Source organism: Symphalangus syndactylus, chromosome 6 (assembly GCF_028878055.3).
Source record: "Symphalangus syndactylus isolate Jambi chromosome 6, NHGRI_mSymSyn1-v2.1_pri, whole genome shotgun sequence".
In the NCBI taxonomy this organism is placed as follows: Eukaryota; Metazoa; Chordata; class Mammalia; order Primates; family Hylobatidae; genus Symphalangus; species Symphalangus syndactylus.
The window spans coordinates 49,846,448-49,874,114 of NC_072428.2; the positions used below are offsets into that span (position 1 = coordinate 49,846,448).

The following is a 27,667-nucleotide window of genomic DNA, read 5'->3' on the forward strand; positions in this document are numbered from 1 at the left end:
GAATCTTAAGAGCACCAGATCCAGAGGGGGTTGGATTTGCTGACCTTCATCGTGCATTCATTCATACAGCAAATATTTATTGAGTGCTTTTATTTACCAGGCACTGCGTTAGGCCCTGGGGAAACATCAGTGAATAAAACACAGTCCCTGCCCACAGTGCTTAGGGCCTATTGGGGGAAAGAAACCAGTAACCGGGCAACTACAAAACAGTGATAAGTATTAGGATACAGAAATACAGGGCGCTATGGGAGCACAAAGGAGGGGCATCTGGCATGGACTGGGGTGGAAATGGGGATGTCAGTTTGAAAGCTGAGACCTGGCCGGGCACGGTGGCTCATGCCTGTAATCCCAGCACTTTGAGAGGCTGAGGCGGGTGGATCACGAGGTCAGGAGATGGAGACCATCCTGGCTAACACGGTGAAAACCCGTCTCTACTAAAAATGCAAAAAAATTAGCCAGGCGTGCTGGCGGGCGCCGGTAGTCCCAGCTACTCGGGAGGCTGAGGCAGGAGAATGGCGTGAACCCAGGAGGCGGAGCTTGCAGTGAGCCGAGATTGCGCCACTGCACTCCAGCCTGGGCAACAGAGCGAGACTCAATCTCAAAAAAAAAAAAAAGCTGAGACCTGAAGGGTGAGTAGATGACAAACAGGCAGGGTAAAGGGAAGAGCATCCCCAGCAGAGAGGCCAGCATATAATGAAGGCTCTGAGTAGGAACTGGGAGGAATTGCTTGGAATGAAAAATAAAGAGGGAGTGGCTAGATGAAGACTGCAGGCTGGTTAAGGACTTTTGCCCTCTGGAGAAGGAGCTGAGAAGTGTTTTAAGCAGAAATTAGACTGCATGGGAGAAATATACGGTTGAGAAAAGTAGTCCTCTGAGGCTTACGATAGTGTCATAGATTCCAGTTCCCTCATCTTGGGTAGTATAGTAGCCCCAGCCCAAAACTGCAAGCATGATCCCCGTCTGGGGTTCCTTCACAAGCACTGGAGCATCCTGTGGAAAAGAAGTTGAGGCGGTTCCCAAAGCTCCTGCTGCACCCAGGCGTTAAGCCTAAATCTGAACCTTGTGGAGAGGTCACAAGAAAGCTCCCTAACAGCACTTTGGTTTAGTCAGGGCTCAGGTGTCATCACCTGTATGCCCTTTGGCCAAGGAAACCAGAATTTTTCAGGATTCTCCCCACCTCTGGAAGGCTGGAGGAAGGGGATGACCCACTCAGCAGATTCCCAAAGTGCAGGGATCCTCACAGGCATGACTTTGCCCTTTATCATGGATACTGCAGCTCCCAGGCAGTCTTCTGGGCTTTGGTCAGCCTGCAATCATCTGACTAGAGCTTGATTTTTGGGGCAAGGAAGGTGGTCCTCATATGAGCTGCCACTTAATAGGCCACTGGGGATTTTTCAACATGAAAGGTACCGAGTCTCCAAATGCTGGTTGTAGGGCCTAAAAACAGAACTCCAGATTCTGCCACTTTCTAGCTGAGTGATGAGGGCTAACGTCCGGGGAGCCATATACCTATTTTTTCCCCTTGTAAAATTGGGCTAATAAAAGATGCTACCTACTGACTATTAAATAATATATGTTAAGTGGCTAGTTCTGTGTTTGGCACATAATAACCACTCAGTCCCTGTAAACTGTTAAAATTATTTTCCACTTGGGGCTGCTTTTTGCACAAGACTATGATTCTGAGAATTGTCCAGTGTCTTTGGCGTGAGGAAGGGAGTCACTGGATGGTCTGAACCAGAATTTCCTCAGGAGGGGGCTCCTGAAGCGCCCAAAACCTAATCAAATCCCCCACCTTTCTACCCCTTAACTCCTTCTCCCAGAGTTCTGGGTACTGCCCTTCTGCCGCCCAGAGATCGTGCTAAGGTACAGACGGTTTCTACGTCTTCCTGGTCAGCCCATAGACTAGCATATTCCATAGGAGCACTCCAAGGAAGCCGGAAAGGGAGCCTCCAGGAGGCAGGCGGCCCAGACAGGCTCCCAGAGTCCGAAATCCCTGCTGCCCCAGCTGCCTTTTCTTGACGGAGTCTCATCTCAGTCCCAGAGACCGACTACACCGCCCTTCCCGGAGCCAGAGGCAGCTGGCGGAGATCCGGGATCCGAGATCCGGGATCCGGCTCGCCGGCTCCCTAGCAGCACCAAGGAGGCAGCGTCCGCAGGAGGTGGAGGCGTTGGCGGGGGGGCGTGAGGGTGCGGTAGGGGTGGGCGGGGCCTCCGCGGCGGCGGGCGGGTCGTGGGTGGGTCTTCCCTACTGGAGTCGCCCCCTCCCCCGGCCGGTCCGCAGCCCCGCCCCGGCCCCTCCCTCCGGCCTGTGCGGCTAGTCCGGCGGCGGCGCCGGCGCGGGGACAGGCGGAGGCGCGGGCAGGGCCGGGCGGACGGGCTCTGGCAGCAGTAGCAGCGCCGCGGGCCCTTCAGAGTGGCCGCAGTCCAGGCTTTGCCCTCGCATCCTGTTCCAACGCGGTGAGTGCGACGGGCGGGCCCCAAGGGTGCGTTTGTATTCCTGTCAGCTCGGGTCTGGGTCCGAGCGTCTGTGGATGGGGGCACTGATGATTTTCAAAAGCTGTGCCTCTCTCTGCCCACGTGAGGCGTGTCCATGTCCGTGAGAGCAGCAGGGGGATTCTTCGGGCTGTGGCTGCTCACGTGAGGTCCCTGTTTTGAGGCGGGGAGGCGCGGGTGGATGGGTGATGGTTCCTTGGAGGAGCGCGGGGTTTGGGAGCTTGTGTGTGTTGGCGGAGGGTGCTGAACGCTGCGGCCGAGGGTGGTGGTTGGTGGTGGTTGGTGGTGGTGGTGGTGGTGGTGGTGGGTGCTGAGTGGGACTTTGGAATATTGTGGCCCAGCTTGTCTGAAGGGCTCTTTTCTCCCTGGTGCAGACACCTCCACCCCTTGCTCCCCACCCCCACCCTACCCCACCCCCCGCCCCTTCCATCCTCTGGCACCCACAGGCCCACCAGTCAGGATGGAGGACACCCTTTCCTCCCCATGCACTGCTCTGTGGACAGGAAGCCTCATGTGGAGGCTGTTTTTTTTGTAGGAAAGGACCCCTCTGGTTCTCCTGTAGCCTGAGCCCTGCCTGGAGGACCCCAGGCCCCTCCCTGGTTCTGACCTCCTCCCTTCTGGAATTGGCTTCAGATCCTGGGCTGCAAACCTGCAGGGACAGATGGTTGCAGGTTGGAGGGGCAGGCTGCACCCCAGGGAGGTCAGTTCGACTGAGGGCAGGCCCTGGGCTTGTTGTTGGTGTGGGGGTTCTCTTATGTGGACAACAGAAACTCAGGACTGGACCTAGCAGGAAGATCACATCTGGGAGGTCAGAGCAGGTGCAGAAAACATCACAGGTCTCTCCTGGCCGGTCTGTCTAGCTCACTGGTGCCAATTCATCCCCTAAGCAGGGGATGATTTGCTGCAGAATTGGAATCAGAGCTGCAGGCCTGACAGGAGCCCTGCCTCTTTGGGCTTGTATGCCTCCAGTGACAGAGCACTTGCTACCTTCTGCTGTGGAAAAGCTTCCTTATATTAAGCAGAGGTCTCTCTTCTTGGGACTTTATTCACTTGTCTTGTTACTGCCATTACTTTTGCATCTCTCTCTGATGAAAGAGAACTGCAGAGATTTAAACAGAGCTCTCCTGTAACCAACATATACTGAGTACTTCCTGCGTGCCAGGTACTGCCACAGCCACTTAGGAGACAATGGCATTCTTGCTGGGAGAACTTGAGCAAAGAGTCCATCGTTGGGATAGTATAGCCCAGGTTCAGAAAAGCAGAAAAACCATATGGTTAGAATAGAGAGCGTTCATAGCATGTCATAGGTGACTGAAAACTCAGCAAACATTTATTTACAGGGGTGGGGGGGTAGGGGGAGTGTGGAGGGGAGGCAGCTAAGACCATCCTCTAACACATTTGGCCTAACAGTGGAAACTAGAAGTCAAATCATCAAGGTAGTACAAGATGGGATTTAATCATGGGCTCATGGTACAATCTGTAGAGGCCCTTGGCTTGAGAGGGAACCTTGGGAATCTCAGATTTTGAGAAAACATCCCTCTTCTCCCAATTTACAAATAAGGGAATGGGGTTGGAACTTGCCTAGAGTTTCACCTTGTGTTAGTGGAGTTAGTTACAGTGTTAGGACTAGATCCTAGATCTCCTAACTTTTTAAAGCTAGCCATGTTTCAGAGGCAGAATTGAGGATGTAGTCATAGCTTGTATCTGAAAGGTGAAAGAAAAGGCATAATTGAGAAGACTACCAGGGTTCTGGCTTGTGTGGGTGGGTGAGTGGTGGTGCCTTTTATTTATTTATTTATTTATTTATTTATTTATTTATTCATTCATTCACTTATTTATGTTTATTTTTAGCATATTTTTATGCTTTTAGGATGTAAAAGCATCATGTGTAAGCTCTGCCTTTTTGAGATTCGCAGTCTTGTCCATCTGGTCCATATTTCTTAGTTTCTCATGTTTCTGTTTCTTTACTCACTATTTCCCCAATGTACGTATCAATGTCCTATTTGTCCCTCAAGACCCAGCTCAAATACCCTTTCCTCTGGAAGCCTTCTTTATTCTATACCATCCTCAGAGTTAGATACTTCCTCCAGTTTGCTGCTGTAGCAATTTGAACATGTCAATATCATGGTACTTATCACATTGTAGTTACGTGTTTCCATTTCTGTTTCTCACATTAGTCTAAAAACTTGTGAAAGACAGGGAGTGTGTCTGATTCAGCTTTGTGTCTCCATTTCACAGCTGAAGGACCTGGCCCACAGTGTGCCCAGAGAGGTTTGATTGAATGGTTCATTCGCTTTACTCAGTCTGGCAGTGTTGGGGGAGATGGCCATGAATTTCATTGCTTTCCTTCCCTGCCAATCTTATTTAAAGGATTCATTGGCTTTAAGGACTTTGCCTCATCCAAGGCTTCATTTGTTTCAGAGAAAGCCCAAAGACCGTAACCTGCAGTCATTTGTCATTTTTTTGAGGTCTCAAATGATCAGGTAAACCTGGAAGCTAGTGAGTAGACATGAGTTATTTTAGCAAGCAAATGAGCCTAGCTGACCTCTCGCATCCATTTTCAACAATGCCTTGGTTACCTCCATTCACAACTGTGTAACTCATGTGTACTGGGAATCCTGTGAGATTGTAGGAGGAGGTCCTGGGGGAAATTAATGCTGTTTGAGAATTTGGAGAAACTGAAAAGCCTTGAAACACATCCTTTGCAGATGTCCAGGATCTAGTGGAGTCAGCACTGGCTGTCTTCATTTGTTCACAATCAGCTTCTTGCTTGACTCCCTGCATCTGGCTTCCTGTCTTCCAGCCCCCGAAAACCACATGCTCTGGGGTTAATGAAAGCCTCTTTGGGGCTTAAATAATGGGACCTCTGCAGCATTTCACTCCCTTGTTCATGAAGTTCTCTTCTCCCTTGGCATTCATGACATCTCTGTTTCCTGATTCTCTTGCTTCTCTGGTTGTGCCTTCTTAATCTTCTTTGCATACTCTGCTTCCTGGGCCTATCTCTTAAATATTGAGGTTCCTTGGGGCTTGGTGATAGGCCCTCCTTTCTCACTTTACCCTCTCGGGGTAATGCCATCCACTTCCATGGCTTCAGGAACCATCTCTGCACCAACATCCACATTCATGTCTCCAGGCCAGACCTCTCTCTTAGGCTTCAGCGTTGTCTTTCCAACTGCCAACTGGACCTCTCCACTTGAATGACATCCCATAGGCACCTCAGATTCATCACATTAAACAATGAACTCTAGCTGGGTGCTGTGGCTCATGCCTGCAATCCCCACACTTTGGCAGGCCAAGGCAGGAGGATTAGTTGAGCCCAGGAGTTTGAGGCTACAGTGAGCTATGATCATAACACCACATTCCAGCCTGGACAACAGAGTAAGACCCTGTCTCTTAAAATACAAAAACAAAAATGAAAAAACCTTAAAAGATAAACACCAAACTTATCACCCTCTCATCCAAACTGCTCTTCTTTGAGAGTTTCCAAAGAATCATCTGTTAATTCCTTCTTCTCCCCTAACTCTTCATATGTAAATACCCAGCCACCAAGTTCTGTTGATATCCCCCTGCAGAATTCATTTATCTTGGCCTGTCTTTGCTATTCTCCTAATCAAGGCAGTTTCTTAATTTTCCATCCTTGCCCTTTAAACTATTTTCCACACAGCAGCCAAAAATGTACTTTTGTCACTCTATACTTAATAGCCCTCACCACTACCAAAGTTTTCCTTTGCTTTTTGGATAAATCCTTCATCCCCTAGCAGGTAAGCTTAAAGTCTAAACTCCTTAATAAGCCCAACAAAGCATTGCATGATATATCTTTCGCCTACCTCTCCATCTTGTTTCTTAGCCCTCCCATCACAATGTCTGATTCAGCCTCTTGATGCAAAAGGCACCATACTCTCTGTAACTCATCCTCAGCTTGAACGTTACTTTCTTTAGGAGTTACTAAAGTTACTTTCTTTAGGAGAAAGGTTGGCCTCCAACCTCTGGACCCACCCCTGCTCCAGATCTAGGTTAGGTAACCTTTGTACTCCTGGAGCAATTGGTGCTTCCTCATCATGGTCTTCACCACTTTGCCTTGCAGTAATCTGTTTATTAGATTGTGGAATCCATGAAGGCTGAGCTGTGACTATTTGTCTTTGTGTCCCCAGGCCTAGCAGCAGTGTCAAGTGAATGCTGAATGAAGGAATGAGGTGCCTTGAGAACTATGCCATAAAGGATGGTGGGAATAACCAATGCGGGGATAGCAGAAGGCAGTCTGAGGAAGGAGAGTGAAGTCCAGCTCTGAGACCAAGGCTTTATAAGTGTCTGCTGTGATAAACAGTCCACTTGAACCACCACCTATAGGATCTTGGGGGCAAATCTCTAGAGCACAGTGGGATGGAAGAGCTAGGACCCCATGGGAAGAAGAGAATCTCAGATTCAGGCAGGGGTATGGCCTCAGCGGCTGCATGCCCAGTAAGTCTGGGAGGGGAACTGAAGCAGGAAGGGGAGGAGTGGGGGAGGAGCTATTGGTCCTTGGACATAGCCCAATCTCCGCCCCTGTGTGACAGTCTGGGAGAGCCCCTAGGCTTGGAGAGAGGTGGAGCCTGGCATCCAGCTACCCCAGCAAACCACTCCCACTCTTCCTCCCAGCCTTTCCCTTCACCAGACGGAAGCTTCAGCTTGCCTCCTGCCTCCTGGTCCTTCCGCCAACCTTCAATCTGTCCTCCCTCCTGCTATGTTTTCCTGCTATTAAGTCTTCAGACTCCAGAACCCATTACAACTGTAGAGAGAACATCAGGATGCCAGTGTCTACATCAGCAGAGGATACTTTCAGGCATGCCCTTCACACTCTACCCAGGCCCACCCTTACACAAACATAAGGCACAGCGACTCAGCGCTTCTATCCCTCCCCAAATCTAGTCTCCCTCCTGCATTCATTCATTCATTCATTCATTCATTCATTCACAGTCTTTAGAAAAAGACTCATAATGCATCTAACAGCACAGACAATGGTGACCTGGTCCGATTCACTGCCTATTTTGGAGTAATTCAGCTATTGTTCTGCCACCCTTCATGACCAAATCCCTGCCATGCATTGTCTACATCTGCTGTGTTAACTTCATCTCCCATTTACTCTTCAGTCACTCTGACGTGGCTTCTGCCCCTGCCACCCCACCACAGCCAAATCTAGTGGACAGTCTTCAGTCCGTTTCTTACTTCACCCCTTCTTTTTCTTGCACTGTTCTGTTGATTTCTTTGGTTTCACATTCTCTTGGTTTTCCTACCATTTCTCTGGGTTCTCTTTCTCAGTCACCTTTGCTGGCTCCCCTCCCTTGTGCCGGGCCCTTTTCTGTCTGCCCTCTGTCCCTAGGTGGTCTCGTCTTCTCATTGCTGTAAGTGCCATTTATATGCTAGTGATCCCAAATCAGTAACCAGTCCAGACTTTTCTCTTGAGCTCCTGTATTCTGTTTCTTACTTGACAGCTCTACCTGGACATCAGAGAGACACATCGTACTTGGCATACATAGAACAGAATGCCCCAAATCAGCTCCACCTCAGCTTTCACTGTCTCTATTCATGGCCCATCACTTGCTAAAATGAGAAAGCTAGGAGTCATAATTGACATACCTCTCACACCCAGTTCATCTTGATGTCCTTTTGATTTCTCTTTTATTTATTTTATTTTTATAGAGATGGGGGTCTCATTATGTTGCCCAGACTGACCTCGAACTCCTGAGCTCAAGTGAACCTCCTTCCTCAGCCTCTCAGAGTGCTAGGATTACAGATGTGAGCCACCTTGTCTGGCCAATGAATATTTCTCAAATCAGTCCAGCTTTTTGCTTGTAGCTCAGATGATACCCTACATTATCTTACCCAAAGAACTTTGGTAGCTTCCTGACTGGTTTCTCTGATTCTACTCTTGCTTCTCTTTGTCTTCAATTCTCACAGCTGCCAGAGTAGCTTTCTAATTTATTTTCACTTATTTATAAACCACATCATACCCGCCTCCAACTTAGGATAAAATCACTTGTTTTTTGAGACAGAATCTCACTTTGTCTCATGCCAGGCTAGAGTGCAGTGGCACGATTATGGCTCACTGCAGCCTCGACCTCCTGGGCTCAAGCAATCTCCCACCTCAACCTCCCAGGTAGCCTGGACTACAAGTGTGTGCCACCATGCCTAGATAATTTTTAAATTTTTTGTAGATATTGGTCTCATTATGTTGCCCAGGCTGTTCTCCAATTCCTGGGCTCAAACGATCTTCCTGCCTTGGCCTCTGAAAGTGCTAGTATTACAGGCATGAGCCACTGCACCCAGCCAAAATCACATTCTTAATGGTGGTTATAAAGTCCTTCATGATCTCATCTCTATCTTCCCAAACTCACCTCTTGCTTTTATTGACTTGGCTCCAACCACACAGTCCTTTCAGGTTCTCCATGAGCCTTCTGCCTAAGAACCTTTATCATGCTGTTTCTTCAGCCTAGAATGATTTCCCTTCCTGAATCCCTGTTGTTTCTCACCCTCACCCATACCATTTTTCTCCCATCCACCCAGAATTCTGCTTGAAAGTTACCTCCTTGGAGAGCCTTCCCTGATGACTCAATCAAAAGTGTTCTTTCTCACAGCATCCCTTTTTTCTTTATATCACTTCCCTGCCACTATTCTTTACTTTTAAAATATCTGCCACCACCTCCCCACTACAGGGACAGTGACCATATCTGTTTTATCATTCCATTCCTAACACCTGTGCAAAGTAGGCAGTAAATATTTATTGAATTTCTGAAATCAATTCAGTAAATATAGGTCAATCTTTATGTCAGGCTCTGTGCTAAGTGCTAAGAATGAAAACATAAAATAAAATATAAATAAATAAATAAAATGCCTATCCTCAAGAACACTGCATGGAGTGGAGAAAGCAGAGAAGTAACAAGAAAATTGCAGCATAGCTTATAAGAGTTAGGATGGAGTAAATACAGGGTGCTGAGGGACACAGGTAGAGCACCCAAGCCAGACTCTGGGTAGTCATGGAAGGTCTTCTAAAGGAGGTGACATTTATATGGGGACCTGAAAGATGAGTAGGTGCCACATCAGCCAGGAAAAGGGGCCAGGAAAAGGATCTCAGGACAGCGAGAACGAATGCGTGACCTCCCAGAAGTAAAAGAGAACAAGGAGTTTTCCAGGAACCGGGAAAAAAAACAAAAAAAAAAAAACAGCAGGAATGATTGATCATAGACTCATGAGACATGAGGTTGTAGAAAAGGTATGGGGCAAAATTAAGCCTCACTGGCCAATATAAGGACTTTGGACAATGGAGAACAGTTGAAGGAATTTAAACAGAGAGTAGTGACAAGATCAAATCTGTGTTTTAGAAACTTCATTCTGGCTTCAAGGAAGATAGATGAAAAGGTGTCAGTGAAGAGACAAGAACATGAGTTAAGAGGCTATTGCTGTATTCCAGGAGAGAACTGATGGTTGCCTGAATTTGGGGTAGTAACTTTGGGATTGGAGAGAAGGGTTTAAGATATTCAGGAAGCAATCCTGACCTTGATACTAACTGGGTGTGAAAAAGAGTGCAGTTTCAGGCAGTTGTGCTAAGAGGTGGGTCAGGGCATAAATGGAAGAGCTGCAGGTAGTTAGAGGAGAGACGCTCCATTCAGGTCTCTTGGAGAAGGATTTGGGGGAGGCAGAGGAGATGAAGGGTAGGTATGTCAGTGAAAATGGACATCTCTGTACCATGCACTCAACATGACTATGTCACACTCTCAAATTATTATTCCTGTAATTACAAATTAAGAGACTGAGGCTCAGAGAAGTTATATGGATTGTCCAAGCTCACATAGCTGGTGAGAGACTGAGCCAGGTTTGAAACCCAATCTAATCCTACGTCTGTGCTCTTAAACAGAACACCAGGCTCAGAGGTCACATCACCCTGATCCTTCCAGTCACTGCCCTGTCTTGCCCCTAGCAGGGAAGAGGTGGGGGCAAGTTCTCTGCAGGGGATTTGAGTGGCGGGGATTGGGTGGGGAGAAGAAGTGCTGGACTCGCTGGTGCTGATCATCTCTCCATACAGAGGCTGGTGTGAGTGGCAGGAGCCATCTGTGGGCACCATGGCAAAGAGGGAGGACAGCCCTGGCCCAGAGGTCCAGCCAATGGACAAGCAGTTCCTGGTATGCAGCATCTGCCTGGATCGGTACCAGTGCCCCAAGGTTCTTCCTTGCCTGCACACCTTCTGTGAGAGGTGAGGGGATGTGTGTACTGGGGAGGGATGAGGACCCTGTGGGCTCCCCTGAGGGAGTATGTGTAAACCTGTAGTAGGTGAGGGCAGCATGCTTACCTAGGAGGAGAGCAGGTGAAGCCCAACCTGCAGGAAATGAGGTTTTGGGGGCAAGAACCTGTGAGAGAACCATAAGAACCATAACACTGGGCCATGGTTCCTGTCAAGAATAGGGCCTTCTCTGTCCTTTCGCAAACCTCAAGGCAGCTTTTGACACCATCTAAGAAATCAAACAGTGCTCAGACTCAACCAGCTTTGGCATCAGCAATTTACGACTAGTTGGAGGATATTTGAAGCTAGGTCTGTCCTTCCCTGCTTGTCCTCATTGTTGTCCTCAGGTACTGAGTGAAAGGCAACCTGTCCCAGCCTCTAGGCTTCTATGGATCACTTATTCATTTAACAAATATTCATTTATTGAGCAACTACTATGTGCCAGACCCTGTCCTAGGCATTGGGTATGCAGTGATGAGCAAAAACAGATATGATCCTTACTCTTTTTTTTTTTTTTTTTTTTGAGACGGAGTCTTGCTCTGTCGCCCAAGGTGGAGTGCAGTGTCACGATCTTGGCTCACTGCAACCTCCGCCTCCCGGGTTCAAGCAATTCTCCTGCCTCAGCCTCCCGAGTAGCTGGGACTACAGGTGCACGCTGCCACGCCCAGCTAACTTTTTGTGTTTTATTAGAAATGGGGTCACCGTGTTGCCCAGGCTGTTCTTGAGCTCCTGAACTCAGGCAATCCGCCCACCTCGGCCTCCCAAAGTGCTGGGATTACAGGCGTGAGCCCCCGTGCTTACTCTTTTTAAAAACTGATACACAATAGTTTCCATATTTATGGGGAACATGTGATATATTGTTACAAGCATAGAATGGTAACAATCAAGTAGGGTATTTAAGGTACCCATCACTTACAATGCTTACTCTTAAAGAGCTAACAGTATAGTGAAAGAAAAAGATGGTCATCAAATAATCATATAGCCTTATTATAGATCTGGCAGATTAAAGATCAATATAACTTTTAGTAAGTGCTGCAAATAAAGTGCTGAGCTATGAGAGATTGGCATATGGAATCTGTTATAGTTTGGAGAATCAGGGAAGGTTTCCCTGAGGAGCAATTCAGAGGATGAATAGGAGTTAACTAGGTAAAGGGAGTTGGAAGAGCATTCTGCACAGAAGGAAGACCATTGGTAAAGCCCATGTGACATGAGAAAATATGTCAGGTAAGAGGCCTGGAGGAAGCCTGGTGGGGCTAGAGCAGAGTGAGTGTGACTGAGAGTATCATGGGATGAAGCTGGAGACGTAGGTGGAGGCCAGACCACCTAGGGTTTTGTAGACCGGTTAGGGAATTTCGCCTTTACCCGGAGAGCCACATGAAGCCTTTGCAGGGTTTTATATGTGATCACATCTGTATTTTGACAGTATTCTCTTGGGCCCTCATCTCTCACTGTTCTGTCTTGGGTGGCCTGGTCCCTGGGTCTTCTCACCATTGCCTCTATCCACACTTTTCCTCTGCCTTCTGCCCCAACTGAAACCTGGCTCTGCACCAGAGATACTGCTTCCCTGCCAGCCCTGCTCTTTGAGATTCCAGCTCCACTGCCCACTCTCCTTTATCAACTGGAAATGGCCTCGGTTTTCCTGTCCATTCAAGTTCTTCTGTCAACCTGGGGACAACCACCCTCTTGTGCCTGTTGGTTCTTAACTGTTTCTTCAGGGTTGTCCCCCATTCCACCTCAGTAACACGCCCTCCCAACCATGCCCTGAATCTTATCACCCAGAATCTTATCTGTAGTCATAAATGCCAACGTTCCACTCCTGGCTCCCATTACCCCACTCCCATTACACCACTTTTGATACAATATAGATGTCTAGCCCCTTTGACTGCTCCCTCTTTTCCCAGTCACCAACTGCGTCCTGGCCTCCCTTTCTTTCCTGACCATCCTGGACCCTGTGGCTGACCGACTGGCTCCCCTGCAGTTCCTTCACATCTTTATCCTTTGCAAAACCCATGCAATAGAAGCTCAATGTTGGATCAGAGCCGAAATTGGATGTTTCTGCACTTTGTCCTGTGCCCAGATCACTGAGCACTCCTGGAGAAAATCAGTGGCTGAGAAATTGTAATAACAATAGCTACCATGTATTGATTGCTTACTGTTTGCCAGGGACTGGCTAAGTGATTTATACATACTGATTTCCTTAATCCCTGCAACAGTTACTTTATTAACTTCATTTTATTTTTTTATTTTAATTTTTTAATGTAATTTTTAATTTTAATTTTTTTGTTTGTTTTTTGTTTTTTGTTTTTTTTTTGAGACAGAGTCTCTGTCTGTCACCCAGGCTGGAGTGCAGTGGCGCCATCTTGGCTCACTGCAATCTCTGCCTCCCGGGTTCAAGTGATTCTCCTGCCTCAGCCTCCCAAGTAGCTGGGATTACAGGCGCCTGCCACCACACCCGGTTAATTTTTGTATTTTTAGTAGAGATGGGGTTTCACCATGTTGGCCAGGCTGGTCTCGAACTCCTGACCTTGTGATCTGCCCGCCTCAGCCTCCCAAAGTTCTGGGATTACAGGCGTGAACCACTGTGCCCAGCTTGCTTCAATTTTTTAAATCTTATTTTATTTTTTAGAGATGAGTGTCTTGCTATATTGCCCAAGCTGGACTTGAACTCCTGGGCTCAAGTGATCCTCCTGCCTCAGCCTCCTGAGTAGCTGGGATTACAGGTGCAGGCTACCACACCCAGGTATCCCCATATTAGAGAGGAGGAAACTAAGGTTCAAAGTCAGTAAGTAATTAAGAAATATCTCTGGCCAGGTACAGTTGCTCATGCCTGTAATCCCAGCACTTTGGGAGGCCAAGGTGGGAGGATCACTTGAGCCTAGGAGTTACAGAGTAGCCTGGGAAACAACATAGTGAGATGCAGTCTCTAAAAAAGAATTTAAAAATTAGCTGGGTGTGGTGGCATGCACCTGTAGTCCTAGCTACTCGGGAGGCTGAGGTGGGAGGATCATTTGAGCCTGGGAGGTGGAGGCTGCAGTGAGCTGTGATCACATTACTGCACTCTAGCCTGGGTGACAGAGAGAGGCTCTATCTTAAATTAAATAAACAAATAAAAAAATAAAAGAAATATTTCCAAGGCTACACAGTAAGTAAATAGCTGAGATCTGAATCCAGTTTTCTCTGCAGGGCCTTCACTGTCAACTAGTATTCATTCATGTATCCCCTGGTCCCTGCTCTCAGAGTATGTTCTAGTGGGCAGTGACTGACAGTAAGCAATCAAGAAAACGAGAGCTGCAGCTTGTAGTAATGTTTTGCAGGATATAAACAGAGAGAAGTAGGGGTGTTTGGGGCAAGAACTATTCTATATAGTCATCAAGGAAGGCTTCCCTGAGGAGGTGACATTTGACCTGAGTTCTGAGGATAAGAAGGAGACAGATTGTTCCAGGCAATAGAAAAATCTGTGCAAAGGCCTTGAGGAAGAAGTAGACAGGACATGTTCAGATACCAGAAAAGAAACCAGTGTGACCAAGTGAGGAGGAAAGTGGGATGAGGTGAAATTGGAAAGAATAAGGGCAGTTTAAGGGGGAGCTTGTAGGTTTTCAGAAAGTGTTTGGATTTTATTTTAAGTGCAATGGGAAACTATTGGAGTTTTTAAAAATATATATATACAGGGAAATAATGTAATGTAAAAAGTTCACCCTAGCTGTTATGGAGAGAATGGATTATAAAGGAGCAAGAGTGGAAACGGAGACCAGTTAGGAAGCTATCGTGAGCCAGGTACACTTGACAAATAGGAAGGGGATATTGCTGAATTAGAAGGTGTTTTGCATGGGGAAACACTAGATTCAGTGAGCTTGGAAGAAAGCTGCTGAAGAATAGAGTGGAGTGGTTGAAATGCAGTGATAGTTGATGAGAAATGGGTGTTAGTGGGAGCATGGGAAGTGGGGGAAAGATCACTGGGGGTGAGAAGGTCAAGGAATTCAGAAATCACAATGGGGGATGGATGTTAGTGCCACTGAGAATGATGGCAGAGTGATGGTGGGGGTAATGGAAGAAGAGAGTGAGCCAAGAGAAAGATGTCCACAAATGGAGGGGGGGCAACCATTAGGTTAGCAGAGACAACAATAAGGAGGAGTGATATAGATAGAAGGCATGAGCTTCAAAGGAGCTAGAGTTGAATAGTTTAGAAATGTTCCAGTTGGGAAGAATGAGGGCTCAAGCCCACCTTCTGGCCCTAAGGAGTGTGGAGTATGAGACAGAAACCACTCTACTTAAGAGGACTGCAAGGAAAAGTAAGTCACAATTAAATAAGTTAGACTGGGCATGGTGGCTCATGCCTGTAATCCCAGCACTTTGGGAGGCCGAGATAGGCAGATCACCTGAGGTCAGGAGTTTGACACCAGCCTGGCCAACATGACAAAACCCCATCTCTACTAAAAATACAAAAATTATCCAGGCGTGATGGTGTGAGCCTATAATCCCAGCTACTCGGGAGGCTGAGGCAAGAGAATCGCTTGAACCGGGGAGGTGGAGGTTGCAGTGAGCCAAGATTGTGCTACTGCACTCCCACCTGGGCGATAGAGCAGGACTCCGTCTCATAAAAAGAAAACCACCAAAAAAACAAAAACAAAAACAAACAAATAAGTTAATACTTGTGAAGCACTTAGAATCATGTCTGGCACATAGTTTTGTCAGATTTTAATTAAGATCCTAAGTTATAGGAAACATTAAGAGATGAGATTGAGGATATGGGAGAGTTTGCACAATGCAGATCTTCACTCCACAAATTTGAGGTCCCCAAATACAACTGCCTTCATTTCTGATGTCTGTTTCTAGTATGTGTCCTCTGCTCTCCCATTAGTGACTAATCTGAGCCATCATCAGGCCCCTGAATCCTCCATCCTTCACTCTCCTATGTCCCCAGTGCCCCTCTACATCCTCCTCTCCTTTCCTCCTTCCCTCCGTTCAGAGACTGACGTCCAGTCCTCCTCTTCAGGCCAATCCGAGGCACTCCCCAATCCTCAAGATCTTTTCCTCTCAGTTTTCTAGTCTCTTCCCCCTCTCCTTCTCTCCTGACTCCTCCATTCATAAACATGCTCAAAACTCCCATGCCAAACAGATAAAAACTCTTTTCTAGCACCATCCAACCCCTCAACCTCCTTCTCATTCGAACTTTCAAGCTCCCCTTCACTCAACTTCCAGCAGTCAAGCTTTCCTTCTCCTGCCACTCCCCCCTACAGACAAAGTACCCTCACATTTGCCAAATTCAGTGGACATTTTCCTGTCCTCACCTTACCCAACTCCTCAGCTGCTTTTAACACTGATGACTACTCATTCCCTCCTGGAAATGTACCACTCACTTTTCTGCCCTAACACTGCTGCTTTTCCTGCCTCTTGGCCTGATCTTCTTTGTTGTCCTCATTCAGTTTTTGCTAAGTGCTCTGTCCCTCTCTCTTATCACTGTCTATGCTCTCTTGGCTGATCTCATCCTCTCCCAGTGCTACTGAGGCCATCTAAATGTTGACGGCATGCCCATCTCTTGTCTCTAACCTTCATTCTCCTAACTGTCTACTGGTGACCTCAACCTGGATGTTTATTGTTACAGTAAATTCAACCAGGACAAGGCTGAACTTTCCTATAGCTACTCCTCTTTCTATGTTTCTCATCTTAGTGAATGTCACCACTATCCACTCAGTTATCAAAGCTAGGAAGTTGGAAGTCAATGAAGACTCCTCATCTCTCTTGCTCCCCATATCTAATCAGACAACACCTCCCACCTTCCCTCCTTCTTAAACACTTCTCAAATTTATTTCCACCTCATAGTCTACATTACTATTGCCTAAATCCAGGTCTTCTTCACTTCGTGCCTAGATTATTGTAAGAGTATGCTGGCTAAGCACATACTTTGCATTTGAAGACAGGCTTCAGCACCTACTGCTGTTCTTATCTTGGGCCACTTGCCCTTTCCCCTGCTAACAGAAATGTAATCAGAAAGCATGGCACCTGGCACATATGCACTTAATAAATGGTAACTAGCTGATGATGCCACTGCCCTCGCCCCCCCACCCCCCCACCCCCACCCCATCTGCTGTCTCATTCCCTTTAAATTCACTCCCCACACAGAGGGGGTGAAGAAGAGCTTGGTAAAATGTAAACCTGCCTATACCACTGTCTTGCAGCTTCCTACTGCTGGCAGGATAACTTCTAAGCTCCTTGACTTCTCTCACCATTCCTTGCCTTGGACTTTGTCTCTAGCCAGCCACATCAAACTGCTTACAGTTCCTTATTCATGCTATGCTGCTTCTTGCTGCCTTCTGTATCTGGACTACCCTTCCCCCTCTGCCTGCACCATTCTTTGGTCAGGCTAACAATTATTTATCCTTGAAGATTTAGTTTACATCAACTTCTCTGAAGACTTTCCTGGACACCCTCTCCACCTGCCTGAGCCAGATCCATTTCCTTATCACTGTATCTATCATTCCTTATATTAATAATAAGTAATACAAGTAGCCTACCATATATAGTGCTGTTGTGAGTCAGGCATTTTACATTTAATCCTCTTCAAATATAAGTAAGTACTTTACATGTAATCCTCTAACACTCTGTGAAGTCTGTACTTCTCCATCTTACAAAGGAAGAGTCCTTGACTTGTCAAAGTTATGTAACTTGTCAGGGGTCACACAGTATAACAGGTGACCGACGGGGTGTTGGGCCTGGGCAGCCTAGCTCCAGGACCCATTCCCTTAATCATCATGCTGTTTACTTCTGTACTATTCCTGTGACTTTTTTTTCTGTAGATGGGAAGTATTTTAAGGGTAGGCACTGTGCTTTATCTTTTTGTCCCCAGGGCTTGGCATAAATTTGGCAAGAGTAGACAGTAAATGTTAATGAGTTAAAGAAGTTGGGCAGGGGGTGCCTAGTTGCACATTCCTATGAGAAGCATTCGTAAACACCTGTGAAAGGTAAGCTTGTGTGCACATTGTGAGGAATGTGGATAGTCTGCTCTTCTGAGAGGGGTCAGGGATGTGTTCCTACTCAGTTGTAAGAGGCAAGGCCATTATACCTGCTGGCAGATGAGATGTGTCAAGCAGAGAGGTTTTAAAATGAAGTGTAATGGCACACCTGTGAGGGAAGGGGTCAGCACCCATGGGAAGTATAAGGAAGGGTGCACTTATGCCACCCCACCCACTCTGTTCTTTGACTCTCCTTCTTCCTGGACAGATGTCTCCAAAACTATATCCCTGCCCAGAGCCTGACGCTATCCTGTCCAGTATGCCGGCAGACGTCCATCCTCCCAGAGCAGGGCGTCTCGGCACTGCAGAACAACTTCTTCATCAGCAGCCTCATGGAGGCAATGCAGCAGGCACCTGATGGGGCCCACGACCCGGAGGACCCCCACCCCCTCAGTGCAGTGGCTGGCCGCCCTCTCTCCTGCCCCAACCATGAAGGCAAGGTGGGCCCAAGCGAGGCCCAGTGAGGCCAGGACTTGGGGTGGGAGGAGGAGGAGAGGCATTGGGGGGTGCCGAGTGCCTGGGTGAAAGGGTATGCTCTGGATGAGTGGTCCAGGTAGGGGGTGCACTTAGAAGGTGAGGGGCAGGGAGGGCAGGTGGGGAGGGGACAAAGAAGTGTGATGTCTAGCCATTACCCGACTGGAGTCCTTGTACCGCAGACGATGGAGTTTTACTGTGAGGCCTGTGAGACGGCTATGTGTGGTGAGTGCCGCGCCGGGGAGCATCGTGAGCATGGCACAGTGCTGCTGAGGGATGTGGTGGAGCAGCACAAGGCGGCCCTGCAGCGCCAGCTTGAGGCTGTGCGTGGCCGGTAGGCACTGGGCAGGGTCCTGGGCTGGTGGGGCCACAGGGATGGTGTCTTAGCTGGGGCAGGGAGGGGAAAAAAGGGTCTGGGAAGGGCAGAGATAGAAGTCTCAGGGAGGTCTCAGGAAGGATATCCCCATGAGGGCAGCAGTAGGTTCCCCAGGGAGAAGGGAAAGTTCGGCAAAGCCACCCTTAGCAACTCTGGAATGAGATATTCCCCCTCCAGATTGCCACAGCTGTCCGCAGCAATTGCCTTAGTCGGGGGCATCAGCCAGCAGCTGCAGGAGCGCAAGGCAGAGGCCCTGGCCCAGATCAGTGCAGCTTTCGAGGACCTGGAGCAAGCACTGCAGCAGCGCAAGCAGGCTCTGGTCAGCGACCTGGAGACCATTTGTGGAGCCAAACAGAAGGTGTGTCTTGTGTTCACCTTTTCCTACCATTGTCCGTTGTGATGGTTTTATTGCCTCCATTGTTCCTCTGTCTTCCACACCAGCTCCCCATTCCCCAGCCTAGATATTCTGCCTCCTGACATGCCCTCGGTAGGTGCTGTGGGCATCTGTGTCCTCTGTCCACAGGCACCCTCTTGTATTTTATGCCACAGTGCTACAACTTCAGTAATCACAGAGACTCCGCCTGTGCCAGTCGGCTCACCCACTCCTCCCCTACCAGGTGTTGCAAACCCAGCTGGACACACTGCGCCAGGGTCAGGAACACATCGGCAGTAGCTGCAGCTTCGCAGAGCAGGCACTGCGCCTGGGCTCTGCCCCGGAGGTGTTGCTGGTGCGCAAGCACATGCGAGAGCGGCTGGCGGCATTAGCGGCACAGGCCTTCCCGGAGCGGCCACACGAGAATGCACAGCTGGAACTGGTCCTTGAGGTGGACGGTCTGCGGCGATCGGTGCTCAATCTGGGCGCACTGCTCACCACGAGCGCCACTGCACACGAGACGGTGGCCACGGGAGAGGGCCTGCGCCAGGCGCTAGTGGGTCAGCCTGCCTCGCTCACTGTCACTACCAAAGACAAGGACGGGCGGTTGGTGCGCACAGGCAGCGCTGAGCTGCGTGCAGAGATCACCGGCCCGGACGGCACGCGCCTTCCGGTGCCAGTGGTGGACCACAAGAATGGCACATATGAGCTAGTGTACACAGCGCGCACGGAAGGCGAGTTGCTCCTCTCAGTGCTGCTCTACGGACAGCCAGTGCGCGGCAGCCCCTTCCGCGTGCGTGCCCTGCGTCCTGGGGACCTGCCACCTTCCCCCGACGATGTGAAGCGCCGTGTCAAGTCCCCTGGCGGCCCCGGCAGCCATGTGCGCCAGAAGGCAGTGCGTAGGCCCAGCTCCATGTACAGCACAGGCGGCAAACGAAAGGACAACCCGATTGAGGATGAGCTCGTCTTCCGTGTTGGTACAGACAGCCGAGGGCAGAGCCAGATGGGCCAGGCTCAGGTAGGGGGTGGGGAGGGAAGGGAGGTTCAAAATGACCTCTGAGTGGATTCTTTTGTTTTCCCTCCCATCCCTTCCCACAGGCAGTCGTGGAAGGGAGAAAGGTGAATTCACCAATTTACAAGGTGTGTCGGCAGCCAGCAGCGGCCGCATCGTGGTAGCAGACAGTAACAACCAGTGTATTCAGGTAAGCACCTTTACCGCTCTCCTCCACCACCAAAATAAGAGTTTTCAAGCTACAGCCTCCTGAAAAGACAGAAGGTACGGGTCACCTTCTGGAAGATGGAACCCTACAGATAGTACTGTTCCTTAAGAGCAATGAATCAAAGGATCACCCCTTACGCACCCACCGGCCACCCCATTCCCATAGGCCACAACTGTAACCAGCACCTGCAGTCAGAAACCAGAGTTTACTGTGCTTGTAGCCTCTACTTTGTAGGCCATGGCTTAGGCCAGGTCAGCTCCTGGACTGCAAAGATCTGGCTCATTCCTCCTTTCCTTCTGCCTCTCCTTGAGCCTCTTACTTTCTCCCTTTTTCTCCTGGTGGCCAGGACGCAGGCCTGCCCTCCCTTCCTGTCTTCCAACATGCATGCCTGGCTCCTGAATGTATGTAGTCTGTCTGGAGTCTCTGCAGTTATCAGGTTGGCTAGACAGTTGCGTGGGGGTATCTTGGCCAAAGGGGGTATCTTTCAGTGGCTAGAAGTTGTAGCATAACCTCTCAGGTGGTCCTCCCACTGCCTCTCCCATAACCTCATACACCTGATTATGGCATCCACCGCACTGAATGGACATGGTTTCTGCTGCACTGTGAGCTCCTTTTCAAAGCCAGGAAATGTGCCTTTTTCTCTCTCTGTTTCTTGTAGTAAAACAGAGCTTAGTACAGTGGGCACCAGGGTAGTTGACACAGCAGAGCAGTTAAAAGCTCAGGCTCTGAAAACAGACACCTGAGCTTGAATCCTAGCTCTGTCACATACTAACAAGTCACATGACCTCTTTGAACTTCAGTTAACTCATGTGTAAAATTAGGAAAAGTATATCTGATAGGGTTGCGGGGAGTGTTAAATGATGTACTGTACTTGACATCTAGTGAAACTTCTGATGTTAGCTATTGTTAAAAATATCATCGTTCAGGTGGAGGTTGTAAACAAAGGCAAGCAGGTGGGAAAGTGCTGGAGGAGGTGGTTCAGGGAACTGGAAGGATTCCAGCAGGCCTGGAGGTAGATTACTATTAGAAGCCAGGGGTAGCTGAGGTCAGATTGTAATTGGTTTTGGAGATGGAGTGTGGAATTTTGATTTTATCCTATAGGGGATTGTTTCTAACTACCATGCACTTTACTTCTTCGAAACATTTTACTGGGTAGCAAAACTTTTCTCTGAAGATCCTTACTTCTCAACACCTATACATTTAAACTTCCTGACCCTGCTTGAGTACTCATGTCATCGATCTAGCTCTGCTAAGGTCCTTTCCCTCAGTGATGGCTACTCCCTGACCCCTGCTTTTCACCTAACAGTCTAAAAGTGCAAGGGACTCTTCTGTGGCCATATTCCCAGTTCTGTCCAGTCTGCCTTTACTCCTACACTATTTCTAAGAGCAGAGGAATGGGAAGGCCCTGTGCAGCACAGGAAGGCATTTGGGCCCAGCCTGGATAGTGAGGAGGGGATTGCGGGGGAGTAATGAGGTGGTGCTCAGTTCCCTACTCAGTTACACCTTCCAGCTCCTTTCCAACTCCCTAGGCTGGGAATGCTTCCTGGCGTAAAAGTTGAGATTTGGGACCCCTTCTCTGTTGTGTACACACACAGGTATGCTCACTGCTCACATGCACAGAAAAACAAGTGCCACTTTGTCCTGGTGAGGGGGCTGAACTTCCTCATTGTTTTTTTTGTTGTTGTTTTTTTGTTTTTTTTGAGACAGGGGTTGCCCAGGCTGGAGTGCAGTGCTATGATCACAGCTCACTGCAGCCTTGACCTCCTGGGCTCAAGCGATCCTGCTACCTCAGCCTCCCGAGTAGCTGGGACTACAGGCACATGCCACTATACCTGCCTAATTTATTTTATTTTATTTTTATTTTTAGTAAAGACGGGGTCTCACTATATTGTTTGGGCTGGTCTGGAACTCCTAGGCTCAAGCTGTCCTCCTGCCTTGGCCTCTGAAAGTGCTGGGATTACAGGCATGAGCCACCACACCTGGCCTCCCCATTGTTTCAGAGTGGGGAATTGAGAGGGAACACCTGGTATAGCTCCACTCTCTTCCAAACACCTGCTACTTCTATAGCAGTCCTTCTCTTGCTTCTACTTCCACCTGCCCTCTATGTCGCCTCGCCACTGCTAGGAGCCTGGCTCAGATTTCTAAGTTGAATTTCTGCTTCTCTTACTCTGGAGTCCTTAGGGCTGGCATGGGCCGGGCTCCCTGATGAGGTCTGACCTCCCTCCTCCTCTCAGTACATGGGGATTGGGGTCCTCACGACATGACCGTTTTCTCTTTTGGACGCTTCTATGGTGGAGGATGAGGCAGACCTCCTCATTGAGTGGAACCAGCATCAGTTGACAGAAGACAAAAAAATTTTGTGATTCTGAATTAATAATTTGATTTGTATATATTATGTCCTTGTGTAATTGTCTAAGCTCCCAGTTTTATCAGCTCTTCTGTGAAAACTCCCCCATTCCCTTAGGCAGAATGTTAAATCACATTCTTCTCAGTTCCCTCAGCCTTTTGCTGTAGTGCTTTTCATACTTTACTGGAATCGCTGGTTTGTTTTTGTTTTTGTCTGGTTTTGTTTTGTTTTATTTTGGTTTAAGTCTTTCTCCTCCACTAGACTGTGAGATCCCTGAAGTCAGGGATCTACTTTCAGATACCGTGGTATAGGAGAGAGATGTTAAGGACCAAACTAGGACACCAGCAGATTCTAGAGATATTAAGGAAGCAAGAATGGCAGATTTTGCTGAATTGTCAAATGTCAAGAATGGCAGGACTTTGTGAACTGGGTAGATGGTGTTGCCATTCAGGAGCAGGCCCAGGTTTAAGTTGATGAATTCACTTTTGCAGATGTTTGAGATAACTATGTGGCATTCAAGTGGAGATGTCCAGTTCAGGTCTGAGATTGAGCTGGGGAGTTCATTCAGTTGTTGAATGCCTTCTATGTGCCAAGTGCCATATCAGTGCTGCAAATGCAGCAGCAAACAAAACAGATGCAGTCCCTATGCCATGCGAGGCTTACGTCCTTAGAAGGGGACACCGATATTTAACAGTTATTTAGCTGCAAAGTGATAATTGTTATGAAGAGAGCTGTAAAGCATATATCCTGGTGACCTAAGTTTATATGTGCATATTGATTTGGTAGGGTGGAGGGTGGCGCTTGCTCATTAAAGTCTTCTCTGAACAAGTGACCTGGAAATTCTAAGAATGGGAAGATGAGTAAGAGTTGGCCAGGTGTCAGGGGTGGGATAGGCTAGGACTGGAAGAACAAAGCCTCATCAGTATTGAGCCAGAACCTGAGCTGCTCAAACTGGAGGGACATTACCTCACTGCTAAACTGTACCTTTTAGTGCCCCCTCACTTCTACTATTTAGCTTGTTGGGCTCGTGATATCTCCCTTCTCATACTGGTGAGTGCTGTCCTGCCACAGGGGACCACTGCAGAACCCAAGAGCTGTGCTGGTCAGCCAGAGAAGAGCTTAGTAGAAGGTCCACATTAGAAGAAAGTGATGCCTGTTGGTGGGACCAGTTTAAACAGCCCTGCAGGACTAAGAGATGGGGTTGGGGTGGGGCAGGGGCGGGGAGACCAGTCCATTAAGGAAGGCACAGATTTGAGTCCAAGAGCAAGGCCAATGCCCAGAACTTGAGTTCTCCAAGGCTGCTCCTGGCTCTCATTCATCTTGTGTCCCCAGAGCCTATAACAAAGCAGAGTGTATGAGACTTATGTAGTGAGTGATGTTTTGACTATGAAGGAAAAGCCAGAAAGCTTTGCTAAAGTGGGAAGGAGGATTAAAGGAGGTGCTTTTGGGATGGGGAGACCTGAGCATACTGGGCAGCTAAAGTGGAGGAGGTTGGAGAAGGGAGAGGTTGAAAGGTTCACTCTGTCTAGGAGGAAGGTTTCCTTGTCAGCCCCATAGCCTGAATGGACTAATTCTTGTATACTTTCTCCTCTCTCACCTACCCCATTCCAGTCTGCTACTAAGTGTCATGAGCCTACCTCCTACATATGTCTTGAGTCCATCTGCTTCCCTCCAGCCAGTTTCCTTGGTCCAAGCCATCATCATTTCTCAACTGGAATACCGCAACAGCCTCTGACTGGGCAGTTAGATTCTAGTCTTGACTCCTCCCTACAGCCAGAATGTTCTTTCTTAAAAGCAAAATTGATCTTGTCACTGCTATGCCTAGAAATGTTTAGAGACTCCTCATTACACCCAGGATAAAACATAATTCCTTCTTTTGTTCACCTGGGTGCTGCCTGCAGCCCAGCCACACTGGACAAGTCCTCAAGTTGTGCCCATACTGGACTTTGTGCCTTTTACAATCTGTTCACTCTGCTTGAATGCCTTTCCCCTTCCTTTCCTGGCCGAATTTGGTTTATGTGGCATCCTTATTAGGCTATTTGTTCAGACATCTTCTTCTCTTGGAGCCTTTTCTCACCATTCCTCTTCATCCCTTCATGTTCTCACAATCCCATTCACATCTCTGTTGCATTCCCCGAGACCTGCTGCCATGTTTGATTTTGTCAGTAAGTGCTTGTTGAATGACTGAATAAATGGTGGTGGTGGGGGTCTCCTCCCTCAGGATCCTACTCCCTTCTGTCTGTGCCCACAGTGTCTCCCCTCCTACCTACTCCCTCCCCTTGCTCCTCTGCTCCAGGTTTTCTCCAATGAGGGCCAGTTCAAGTTCCGTTTTGGGGTCCGAGGACGCTCACCTGGGCAGCTGCAGCGCCCCACAGGTGTGGCAGTGGACACCAATGGAGACATAATTGTGGCAGACTATGACAACCGTTGGGTCAGCATCTTCTCCCCTGAGGGCAAGTTCAAGGTGAGAGGCCTGCTGTCACTTTACTTACCCTGGTGTCCAGCTGAACTGACCAGTCTAGTGCCTCTTGGTGGTCAGGGTCTGGACTGATCCAATCCTACCTCCTCCTACTCCCTGTTCTTTCCCCAGCCCAAGCTTCTGCTTTGGTGCTGGGTTAGGACTACTTTCCCCACTGTCAGAATAAAGCCTCTTATGGATATTCTCTTCCTCCAGACCAAGATTGGAGCTGGCCGTCTCATGGGCCCCAAGGGAGTGGCCGTAGACCGGAATGGACATATCATTGTGGTCGACAACAAGTCTTGTTGCGTCTTTACCTTCCAGCCCAATGGCAAACTGGTTGGCCGTTTTGGGGGCCGTGGGGCCACTGACCGCCACTTTGCAGGTATGGGGGGACAGCTCCAAGATCTATGCTGATAACCCTGTTCCAGAGAACTCCCCTGGATACCCCATCTGTAAAGGCCCTCTCCTCCTATATCTTGGCTCTGGAGATCCCGCTTCCCTATACTTTAGCCCTATCATCTCAGAAATAATTTGTCTCAGTCCTAGAGACCCCACCCCTCTCCTAACACCCTAGCTTTTATCTTCCTAGATACTCTTCCCCATCCCACTCAGCATCCCAGCTTACTGCCCTGAAGACCACTTTGTATTTTCAGGGCCCCATTTTGTGGCTGTGAACAACAAGAATGAGATTGTAGTAACGGACTTCCATAACCATTCAGTGAAGGTCAGTGTCCTCCCTCCCTCCGTGACCACTGTCCCAACATCCTTTCCTCTTCCACAAGACTCCTCTCTATTTTACCTCCTCCTTTTCCCCCTTGAGATCATTCACTCAAACAATACACATTTACACATTTATGGCATGACTGCTTTGTCCCAGGCAGTATGCTAGAAGCTGGAGATACAGTGATGCACAAAGCAAATGTATTCTGTGTCTTCTTGATTATAGTCTAGTAGGGGAGAGAAAAAAGTAACCAAAAAATTACAATATGATGTAATAGATTCTGTGATAGGAAGGTGCAGGGAACTGTGGGAAGGGATACAGAAGTGTATGATTCAGGAAAGACTATGTGAGGAGGACCTCAAGCGCAAGTGGGAATTAAATGGAAGGCAGAGGAGGACGAGAGTGTTTGAGACAAAAGACACAGGAAGAGCCAAGAATGGGAGGTGGGAACCTTAATAGTGTGTTCGAGAAATCACAAGTAGTTCAGACTTGGCTTGAGGAGGGGACCGTGAAAGCTGAGAGTGAGGCTTGTGTGCCCCCTTAAGGAGCTTGCTCTCCTCCCAAGAGCTATGGGGAGTCACAGGATTGCAGGCAGGGGAGTGATGCAGTCCTGTGTGTCTTAGATCACTCAGGCTGAGGCAAGACTGAGACAGGAAGATCAATCTTTTGCAGTGATCCAGATGAGAAATGATGTGAGCCTGGACCATGAGAAAGATGAGACAGTGTATGCATAGGGTATAGATTTGAGAGAGGGATTTGAGATGGAATCAAGAGTTGTGTTAATTCATTGGCTTATCAAGCAGAGAAGAAATTGGAGTCAAGAGTGACTCATGGCCAGCTGGGTGGCACCAGTCATTGAGATAGAGAACTAAGAGAACTGATTTCCCAAAGAAAATGAGCTGTTAGATTTGATATTCCCAATGGACATCAGCAAGAGATGTCTAGTAGGCAGTAGGGCACATGGATGTGAAGCCTATGAAGCAGATTTGGGCTGTAGCTGTAGATCTGGGTGGGGGTCCTCAGCCCTGGGGCTTCACCCTGTCCTCCTCCAAAGCCCTACCCTCTGCCTGAGGCCAGGTCCCCAGTCCCTAGCCCCTTCCCCCGCCAGGTGTACAGTGCCGATGGAGAGTTCCTCTTCAAGTTTGGCTCCCATGGCGAGGGCAATGGGCAGTTCAATGCCCCCACAGGAGTAGCTGTGGACTCCAATGGAAACATCATTGTGGCTGACTGGGGCAACAGCCGCATCCAGGTGAGTAAGGCCTAGGAATGACATGAGGGGGAGGTTTCCTGGTGTGTCCCATATGCCCATTCCCCCAAAACAGACTCTCATCTGCCTGATCTTGCCTCTCCTTTCTTTCTCCACTCCTTCCCCAGGTATTCGACAGCTCTGGCTCCTTTCTGTCCTATATCAACACATCTGCAGAACCACTGTATGGTCCACAGGGCCTGGCACTGACCTCGGATGGCCATGTGGTGGTGGCTGATGCTGGCAACCACTGCTTTAAAGCCTATCGCTACCTCCAGTAGCTGCACAGAGGCCCTGCCTGGCTTGTGGAGGGACAGACATTGGGGTGATTGGACAAGAGGGTCTGGCTGGGAGGTGGGCCAGACCTGGCAGCACTGAATGTGGGCTGTGGGCATGGGTGCGCCCGGGGCCCTCCCTCTCCTACCCCCACCCCCACGGTTGCACTTTATTTATTCGGTTCTTGCTTTGGTGACTGGGTGAGCCTGGACTGTGGTCCCAAGGATGTATGCAGAGCTTCACCCTACCCTTCTTACACACCTCCCACCCCTCTCAGTCTGCTTCCCATCCCCCAGCCTGGGGCCAGAACAGCCTACTCCAGGACAGAAGTCCCTCTAGTTGTCTCCCTACCACCCTATACACACTGACAGAGACAGCAATACCCCACCCCCCATATTAAATAAATGTCTTCACCAAGA

General features: G+C 48.7%; 1 protein-coding gene across 8 annotated transcripts; it reads left to right on the forward strand.

Moving 5' to 3' along the window:
• Positions 1 to 2,258: 2,258 nt before the first annotated feature.
• On the forward strand, positions 2,259 to 27,667 carry TRIM3 (tripartite motif containing 3). 8 transcript variants are annotated; one of them, XM_055282598.2, is made up of 13 exons: positions 2,259 to 2,457; positions 3,029 to 3,193; positions 10,550 to 10,717; positions 17,963 to 18,194; positions 18,411 to 18,562; positions 18,782 to 18,962; positions 19,222 to 19,954; positions 20,076 to 20,179; positions 24,841 to 25,008; positions 25,219 to 25,387; positions 25,659 to 25,729; positions 26,835 to 26,975; positions 27,101 to 27,667. In XM_055282598.2, the coding sequence occupies exons 3-13, from the start codon at positions 10,587 to 10,589 to the stop codon at positions 27,251 to 27,253; spliced, it is 2,235 nt and encodes a 744-aa protein (XP_055138573.1). In that variant the 5' UTR covers positions 2,259 to 2,457; positions 3,029 to 3,193; positions 10,550 to 10,586; the 3' UTR covers positions 27,254 to 27,667. The 8 variants fall into 8 exon arrangements, with proteins under 8 accessions (XP_055138573.1, XP_063497252.1, XP_055138574.1 ...); XM_063641182.1 differs by lacking the exon at positions 3,029 to 3,193 and adding an exon at positions 6,645 to 6,686; XM_055282599.2 differs by lacking the exon at positions 3,029 to 3,193 and having other exon boundaries at positions 2,259 to 2,483.

Excerpts from the sequence above, each read along its gene's own strand:
- TRIM3 (XM_063641182.1), top strand. The coding sequence starts at position 6,667 with ATGCTGAATGAAGGAATGAG. Across the intron at positions 18,195-18,410 it reads GCCCCAACCATGAAGGCAAG|ACGATGGAGTTTTACTGTGA; the intron begins GTGGGCCCAAGC and ends CTTGTACCGCAG. Across the intron at positions 20,180-24,840 it reads GTAACAACCAGTGTATTCAG|GTTTTCTCCAATGAGGGCCA; the intron begins GTAAGCACCTTT and ends CCTCTGCTCCAG.